Source organism: Elephantulus edwardii, unplaced genomic scaffold, assembly GCF_000299155.1.
Source record: "Elephantulus edwardii isolate Elephantulus edwardi_28Jun2011 unplaced genomic scaffold, EleEdw1.0 scaffold00004, whole genome shotgun sequence".
NCBI classification, from domain to species: domain Eukaryota; kingdom Metazoa; phylum Chordata; class Mammalia; order Macroscelidea; family Macroscelididae; genus Elephantulus; species Elephantulus edwardii.
Window position 1 is genome coordinate 2,407,688 of NW_006399754.1, and position 9,505 is coordinate 2,417,192.

The 9,505-nt window shown below is 37.5% G+C and overlaps 1 protein-coding gene across 1 annotated transcript in view; it reads left to right on the plus strand.

The window, feature by feature from the left end:
• SETDB2 (SET domain, bifurcated 2) overlaps positions 1–8,881 on the plus strand; it is a 45,357-nt gene extending 36,476 nt beyond the window's left edge. The window contains exons 10-13 of the mRNA XM_006879504.1: positions 2,200–2,290; positions 4,029–4,366; positions 6,345–6,433; positions 8,764–8,881. Coding sequence (XP_006879566.1) covers positions 2,200–2,290; positions 4,029–4,366; positions 6,345–6,433; positions 8,764–8,881 — 636 coding nt within the window. The remainder of the gene's footprint in view (positions 1–2,199; positions 2,291–4,028; positions 4,367–6,344; positions 6,434–8,763) is intronic.
• Positions 8,882–9,505: the final 624 nt, after the last annotated feature.

Sequence of the window (9,505 nt, forward strand, 5' to 3'; positions counted from 1 at the left end):
GTTGTTTCCAACTCCTTGCTATTGTAAACAAAGCCACGATAAACATGGGTATGCATATATCTATTTGGATGTCATTTATGGTCTCTTTAGGGTATATTGGTAGGGACTTTCTTGGTATCAAATAATGATGAAAACTTAGACCAAGGACACATGGACCTCGGTCTGGCCTCCAATAATTCTTACCTGTTGGATGGCATCTCTCTCTATATTTTTCTTTAATTATGGAGTAGATTCAGTGTCAGATTATTCACTGTTGGTGGGAGTGTAAAATGGTACAACCACTGTGAAAGGCGGTATGGCGCTTTCTCAAAAAGTTGCAAATAGTGCTCGCTTCGGCAGCACATATACTAAAATTGGAACGATACAGAGAAGATTAGCATGGCCCCTGCGCAAGGATGACACGCAAAAAAGTTGCAAATAGAGATATCATTCTACCCAGCAGATCCACTACTGGGAATATACCCCAAAGAGACCATAACTTACATCCAAGAAGATATATGCACACCCTTTTATCTTGGCTTTGTTCACAATAGCAAGGAGTTGGAAACAACATAAATACCCATCAACAAACGAATGGATAGAGAAGCTGTGATATATTCACACAATGAAATACTATGCTGCATTGAAAAATGAGGAACTCATGCAGTATTATTCAAAATGGGTGACCCTGGAGGACATTATGCTGAGTGAAGTATCTCAGTCACACAAGGACAAATACTGCATGGTGCCACTGTTGTAAAGCAGGACTGATCTCGGGGTTGGGAGGAGACTGAGAAGGATGGGTTCAATAATGTGTACTGCATTGAAACAGATGAGTGAGAAAACTGTTTAAGAGGGAAAATTATTAGGTTATTTTTGTCATGACAGGCGGCCAGAGTGAAGGCTGTATAGTGGAGTGGACCTAGGAGGAGGAATTGTAAAACAATGAAAGAATTTTTCTTTTACTTTTTGAAGAGGGTAGTGTACTGCGAGAAGGGTTGGGAGGGGAGAAAAGTGCAACAATGAATGAATGGAAATCCAAAGTCTCTAAATTTTCATTGAAATTAATAATAAATTTTAAAAAATATTAAATGGAACAAATATCATAAAGTTTGCTTAGCACAATGTTTGGCATCCAACTAAACACTTAGTAAATGTTGACCATTCAAGCGCTGAGCACATGAATAATGTTCACATCTATTCATCAGTTAATTGGTGCCAAGCATTGTGTTCAGCATATTACCCTTCTTTTTAAAAATTACTGTAACTGTTCAGAGTGATTGTCTACAACATAGAATAACAATAGCCATCTTAACTTATTCTTTTAAGGAGAGACTAGCCAAAGTATGTTTTCTTTTTGCATTTATTTAACAAAACAAAAAACATTGCCATTGATTCTGACTCATAACAACCTTATTAGACAGTAGAACTGCTTCATAAGGTTTCCAAGACCATCATTTTAGGGAAACAGACTGGCTTATCTTTCTCCTACAGAGCAGCTAGTAGATTCAAACTGCCATAGGCTTCTATATGTCATTAAGTTGAAGCCACATTTATAATCTGGTATCAGTACTTTCTCAGTACACTAATTCATTGCCTGCATGTCATTCTGACTGTAGCAACCCCACAGGGGAAGAACTACCTCATAGGATATCCTTGGAAAGTATAGAGGGTCTCTGAAAGAGAGAAAGACCAACAATAAGATGTTTTGACACAATGACTGCAGCAATGGGCTCAGGAGTGTCACAGACGATTAGGATGGCAAAGATAGAACGGCATTCAGGTCTGTTGTTCATAGGTCGCTATGAGTCGTCCTTGTTTCCATGGTGCCAAACAAGTCTTTAGGGAAGCAGACTGCCTTGTGTCTGCCCTTGGGGCAGCTGATGAATTTGAACCTTTAACCTCTCAGTTAGATGAAGACAAACCCCTTAATCACTGCACCACCACGTTTCCTTACTTTCTCGTTACGAAAGATACTTAGAATTGAGGGACACAGGATGAAATAATCTCTTAAGTCTTTCTAACTGTGACTTGAAATGCCTAGAAATAGAGCTCAGCCAAAAAGTGCAGCTTTAGTGTGAGTGACTTCAGCTTTGAGGCTTTCTATGACTTATTACCTACAGCAAGTAAAGACAGAAACTTAATGAAAATGTCTAAATGTGAAATGCTTTTTCCTGACCTAAGAATTAAAGACATCTTTGTCATTTTTTTTTTTTTAAGGGACTTGCTTCCTCTGAGTCTGTCACCTCAGAAGATAATGGGTGGGAACCAAGCCCAGTACATCTGACCTCTGAAGCTGTGGAAACAAAAAGTAGGCTCTGTTTTCACTCTGTGGTTCCTTAAGTCTTTATTCTGCCTCTTTGTCCTTTTCATTCAATACCTGCGGGTCATTTTCTCAAACTTCCTAACACATATGCCACATTCTTCATGGATATTACAACAATCAGGAGTTGACATACTGTTGTTTGGAGGCCTAGTCCATACCTGCTTTTGTATGACCCATGAGCAATGGTTTTACATTTTTAATAAGTTATAGATATATTTCTTACAGTATTTGAAGATTATATGAAATTACCAAAAAGGTAAATTGGTGAACAGCCACACTCATTTATTTACATATTACCTAGGATGGCTGTCAAGTTCAACACCAGAGTTGATAGTTACAACAGAACTCACATGGCCCACAGATATTTACTTCCCAGAAAAGATTTGCTTGCTTCTGGTCTACATGCCAACACTGAGCTGGCTCATGGTCGATGGAGCAGATTAGACAAGTCTTCTGTCTTTAGACCCCTTACGTGTTACAGAGGCCTTTTGAACCATTATCTGAAGAATCCATTTTTAAATTCCTTATGTTGGGCTCCTTTAAAAATGTGGACACTTCATCCTCCTGCTCTTGTAGTCATCCTGCGAGCAATGCTAAGAGGATTATCATCATGAATCTAGCTAAGAGAATTTGCTGTCCTCAGTGTTTATCTTTCAGGGTTTCCTGTCTCTGCTATTACATCAGTTCCATAGTTAATATTACAGTGAAACATATTTCAATATATTCCTGAGCAGCAAGCAGTGCTGCTTCTTCCTCTGAGTTCTGTTGCATTTGCACGTCCAGCTCCCTACCTGGTCTTAGAGGATGGAGGCTCTGGGAAATAGTAGAAAAGGCCTGAGTTTACCATTTAGTGCTTGTGAACCATAATAAGTCACTATTGCTTTTGATTCTTTTGTCGTTCTAATGTATATAACAAGCATTCCAAAAAATAATGAGAGTTTCTTATGGCTCACTTGTGACACATGATTTAAAAACTATGAATAATTTCAAGAGCAGCAACTAGCAACAGGAATTATTAAGTCATGAGCTTCATTTTACAAGAGTGGCATTTCTTTGTGCCAGTGAGTTATTTGGCACAAGGTGGCATTTTGTAAGTAAATAGATGATTTTATTTACTTTGTTTGAGATGTGTCCATACTTTCTAGGAAGCCTTAACAATTATTTACTTTCTTGGGTGTGCAGAGTGATTATGCAGTGCCTCTATTTCTAAAATATTATTGACTTATTAAAAAGTCTAGTCCTCTTATAAAAACACCAGACACTACTGTGTACAACACGCCCGGGAGTACCGGTGCTGCCCTTGGCAGGGTTTGCTCAGGCCATAGAGATACATACTCAGCATCAAATTCGGTTATGTTGTTTACAATGTACGTAAATGTAGATTCCAAAATTGAAGGGAGTGGGAAGTCAGTTTTTGTACAGAATACAGGTTAAATATAGTAAAAAAGTAGCAACATGTAGCTTATAATGCTATAAAAAGAAAGGACCAAACTTTGTGGGTTTGTTACTGTAGTTGTCATTTTCTTGTGGGTGAAATGATACATTAGTTCCTCAAAGATTCAAGGTTTTGATTTATGAAATTAGAATTATACCATCTGCCTTAAACTTTGTAAGGATCAGGAATAATTAAAGCACCCCTCAGTAGTACTGCTAATCTCATACTATCCATCCTACTGCTGAACCAATACTATTACCTGACAATTCCTTCCAAAATGTCTATTAGAGAACTCACGCTCTGACCCAGTCAAAGATCCTGAAGACAGCCTGCTGATTGAATCAGATGTGATAGATATAACTCAGTGTAAAGAAACACCACCGAAGGACCAGGGTAACCAGGTGACCACATTGGATCCTCAAAGGATGATAAAGGAGTTTGAGGTTCAAACACAAAAGCCCCAAGAGGAACCATCTCCAGCATCTCAAAATCACCAGGTCTTTGTTGATGAACAGTTGTCAAGTAAAACCAAATATGCTTCATCTGATGATTTAAGGAAGTTCAATAAGGGAGATGCATTTTTATTGGATGCCACAAAAGAAGGAAATGTGGGCCGCTTCCTTAATGTAAGTATTTGGGCTGAGATTCTTAGTTCTAAACTTTTTTTTTTTTTGCTATATTTAACAGAAATGATAAGGAAAGTATGATTAAGTAGATTCTGAAGCCAGACTTGCCTGGATTATAACTGCAACTCCTTTTATTAGCTGTATAGTTTGGGCATGCTCACTTCACTTCTCTATGCCTCAATTAAAAATATAGAAATCACATTAAACATCTAGTGGGTTTAAGTTAATTAATGTATGTGAAGTGCTTTTAACAGTGCCAGCCCATAGTAAGCACTTAACTTTACCTTATAAATATATATATGAAAGGAATTTTTAAAATTTCTTATAAGGGTTTCCACAATCTCTTACTTCCCAAATAATACCAGTGAGACACAGAATCAGTTTCTGTTTTGAGTTTTATATAATAAAACTTTTTCAGAAATGCCTCTATTTAAAAATACCCATTGACTTTAGTAGCTTTTAAGTTTTGTGTGACTTTGTTTAGGTAGAACATAAACACTGTTTTTCACTATGTTCTTTTTTAAATTCACAGACCATTCCCATTTTCTTTTAGTGTCAACACTTGTGACATAGCTTTGGTTTTGTTTTCATTTATACAGGAAATAGTTATAATTTCTCTAAAGGTTGATTTAGGATTAAGAGTCATACCATGTTCATAACAGGGGCAGGGGAGGCATTATTTGTATTGTTGGTCACCACTCCTACACATGCTAGAGTTTCCAAATGCTCTTCTATCCCATCCTGCCTCATACAATCCATCATATTTAGTTATCAAAAGATGTATAATCCCAGGAATCCTCCAGGAGGAAGCATCTCAGTCAGCCCCTGGTCCCAGTATCTCTGCGTTTTCCCCTGTCTTAGAACAGTGAACCACCTGAGAGAGGCAGGCTAGGCACTGCTTGGTGTCCCCTACTCTCTGGGCTCCACATTCCCTAAAGTAAAAAGTGAGGACAAGAACTTTGAACCCTTCACAGAGGATTTAAAGTTCCAGCCTCCACTCCACTGTCCATAGATTCGGCCTTAATTTTTATCTTGCATAAAGGTTCTTTCTTCCTGTAGGGAGGCCTCATTTTTCCCCTTAAAGTGAAAATGAAGGAAGGGAAGTCTGTATGGCCCCTAATTCTTCCCGCATTCCCTCCTCCAATACCTTCAGAGGGAGATCCTTGTGTCAGAATATTGTGTCAAGTGTTTGACTGCTAACTAAGGACTCTTGGAATATTGTTTCACTTAGGCTCTTGGGATTCTTTAACTTCATAGAGTTGCTGGATCCAAGACTAGGATGTAGTTTTCAAAAACTCTTACCGATTGATTTTATTCCCACTGCTAGTTCACATTAGTTCCTTTCTTTCCTCAATAACAACACAGAAAAAACCCTGTGACGTGATGGCCAGCATTGTCATTGAGAGGCATAGAGGAGAATCAAGGGAGGGAGGGGAAAAAGGCAGTGATCATGAGATATTTCAAAGTTACACTGAAAAGATGCAGTCTTGGTTTCCTATTTTAAAACTCTTCCCACATAGATACTATATCCAATGGTTCAAAAATTAAAATGATGTAGAAAAATCTTTTCTAGGATTCTCTATCATTTTGCAGTTTTATCAGAATTATATAAGAATATCATAACTGCATTGCAATCCCAGAGGCATGTTGTTTGAATCCATCAGGTGCTCTGCTGGAGAAGGAGGGGCAGTCTCCTCCTGTACCAGTCAGATCTGATTTGATGGTACACACACACAATAATAGTAAAAAAAAAAAAAAAAGAATATCATAACAAGGCTTTTCTGAATGGGTTCAAGCTTATTAAAAGAAGTGCCATGAGCTATGAAATTTTATATATTGGTGAGATGGGAAGGGAATCCAAGATGGTTAAGAACAGAATAGTATTCTAATGTTTCAAAGTACAAGGCATCCAGCTTTATTCTATATCTAACTTCTGTGTCCTTTTTGAGTTTTGTTTTGTTTTGTTTTAATTTAACAGCATAGTTGTTGCCCGAATCTCATGGTACAGAATGTCTTTGTGGAAACACACGACAGAAATTTCCCACTGGTGGCATTCTTCACCAACAGGTTTGAAAATGGTTTTGCTTATTTGATGAAATTCTGAAATTGTGACTTTAAAAATAGCTGGGCGGGGAGAGAAGTGCAGCAATGAATGAATGGAAATCCAAAATCTCTGTAATGTTCATTAAAATTATTTTTAAAAATATTAAAATAACATTTTTTACAAAAATAGCAGTATCAAGTTATGTGTTGGTTTTGTTATTGGGGTATTTTTTGGGGTGTTTTTTTGTTTTTTTTTAAAATGTTTTTTTAAAAGTAATTTCAATGAACATCTACAGAGATTTTGGAGTTCCATTCCTTCATTGTTGCACTTTTCTCCCCACCCAAACCCCCCCCCCCAGTTTGCTCCTCTCCTTGAAAAGTAAAAGAAAAATTCCTTCATTGGTACACAATCCCCCCACACACCCCCACCCCCATCCCCACCCCAAAAATACTCCACTCTGCAACCCTCATTCCGGACTCTTATGATAATCATGATGCCCTAAAATATATTCACTTTTCAACTGTTTCTCTCCCTCATCGTTCACAATGCAGTAAACATAATTTATCCAGTTTTTCTCAGTTTTACCCCCACCCCGATGTCAGCCTCATTCTACAACAGTGGCACCATATAGCATTTGTCCTTTTGTGACTGGGATATTTCACTCAACATAATGTCCTCCAGGGTCACCGATTTTGAATAATATTTCATGAGTTCCTTGTTTTTCAACGCAGCGTGGTATTCCATTGTGTGAATATACCACAGCTTCTCTATCCATTCGTTTGTTGATGGACACTTAGGTTGCTTCCAGCTTCTTGCTATTGTGAACAAAGCCACAATAAAGATGGGTGTGCATATATCTGCTTGGATGTCGTTTATGATCTCTTTAGGGTATATTCCCAGTAGTGGAATTTCTGGGTCAAATGGTATCTCTATTTGCAACTTTTTGAGAAAGTGCCACACCGCTTTCCCCAGTGGCTGCACCATTTTACACTCCCACCAACAGTGCATAAGGGTTCCAGTTTCTCCACAACCTCACCAGCATTTGTTGCTTGCGGTTCTGTTAAATTTTGCAATTGTTACTGGGGTGAGATGATATCTCATGGTTGTCTTGATTTGCATCTCTCTCAGGGCTAGGGATTTTGAACATTTCTTCATGTGCTTATTGGCCTTCTGAATGTCTTCTTTGGTGAAGTGTCTGTTCATATCCTGTGTCCATTTTTGTATTGAATTATTTACCTTTATCTTGTTGTGGTGCTCAAGTATTTTATAAATTCTTGATATAAGTCCCTTACCTAACATGTCATTATCAAACACTTTTTCCCAGTCTGTGGCTTCCCTTTTTACCCTGTTGGAGGTTTTGGATGCACATCGGGATTTGATTCTTAGAAAGTCCCATTCATCTATTTTATCTTCTCCTGGTTGTATATTTTTCAGAATACTGGGAAGACTCTTTATGTTGTGGATTAGTACTACTAAAGTTCTTCCTAGCTTTTCTTGAATGAAGTTTATAGTCCTTGGTTTTAGTGTTAGGTCCATGATCCACCTTGAGTTGTTTTTTTTATATGGAGTGAGGTGTGGATCTTGTTTAATTCTTCTGCAGATAGTTTTCCAATTTTGCCAACTGTTGGGGTTTTTTTAAGTGTATTGTCTTACCCTAAAATTCCTTGTGTCCTCTCAGTGGTACACCACAACAGCAGCAAATACTTAGTTATCCCAAAGTGATTCTGATCAAAATTTTGCACAGGTGGATTTTCAGTTCTTACTCCCTCTGAGAACTCATGCTAGAACATGATAAAGGAGTCAAGCTGTCCAGTCTAGTTGAAGATGAACACGGCAGAGTGTGGCATGTTCTGTAAAGTCAGGGTTAACCTTGTGACTGTTCACACCACAAGTCTTAACATACAACTAGAGTCCCCTGTTTTCAAAACACAGTAATGACAAGCTCCTTTTTATGTAGGACATTACACCTTTGTTTCCTAGTGCTGCCTTAACACAAATACCACAAGGTGGGTGGCTTTCAGTTTGGGACCTGCCCCGCTCTGGTATGTCTCATGTACACAACAAAAGGAAAACCCTATTTCCAAAAACCATTACATCCACAGGAATAAAAGCTAGGATTTCCACATTTCTTACTCAGGACAGATACAATTTGACCCCTAGTATCTAGGATTTTAATAAATGTGAAATGCAGCTCAAGTCATTATTATTACCAATAACAGATAGGAATAGTGCATGGAATTGGAAAGAATAGAGCATATCATTTAGAATGTTTAATAATGTTCATGTAAACAGTGATATAATCAACTCTGGCTCACTAGGTGATTTCTGTTTTCTTTTAATTTCTACTTTCCAGGTATGTGAAAGCAAGAACAGAACTGACATGGGATTATGGTTATGAAGCTGGGAGCATGCCTGAGAGGGAAATCCTCTGCCAATGTGGAGCTAACAAGTGTAGGAAAAAAATTCTATAAATGGGTAGCTCATTCCTCAGTTTACTATTATGCAGCAGCTCACCTGCATAGGACATCTCTTTATTTTTCCTTTTGCCAGCTTTACACAAGAAGGACACACTGATATATTTGAAATTCACTGTGTGATTTGTAAATTATTTGTAAATTGTATGTATTGTATTAAGAGAAACAAATGTTACAATAGAACTCAACTATTTCTTATTGTTGTTTTGTGGTTATTTCCTCTCAATTCATGCCCCAAAAACCATATTTCACCTCTTTACATACAAGATTTCTTTATGTAATTCCTAGCAAATCTTTCACCATCATGAGACCCATGTTAGAATCAGGTAAATTTTAAATAAGCAATTAAGTCTTCATGAGAATGTCCAGTTACTTATTTACACTTTTTTGTCTGTTTATTTACACTTTTCTGTTTATATTCTATCACTATTTTCATTGTTTTCTAACCAGCTTGGCCCTTCCTTTTCCTTGTTCTTTTTAATTTTGTTCAGGTAATTATTCCTAGTTTGAATCCTTCTATGATGTATCGTAAACTGGAGCAGTTTTCTTAAATCATATACTAGTCTTCTCTAAGTTATTAAAAAGACCTTAACGTGGTAGTTGGTTTAAGAGCAGACTATA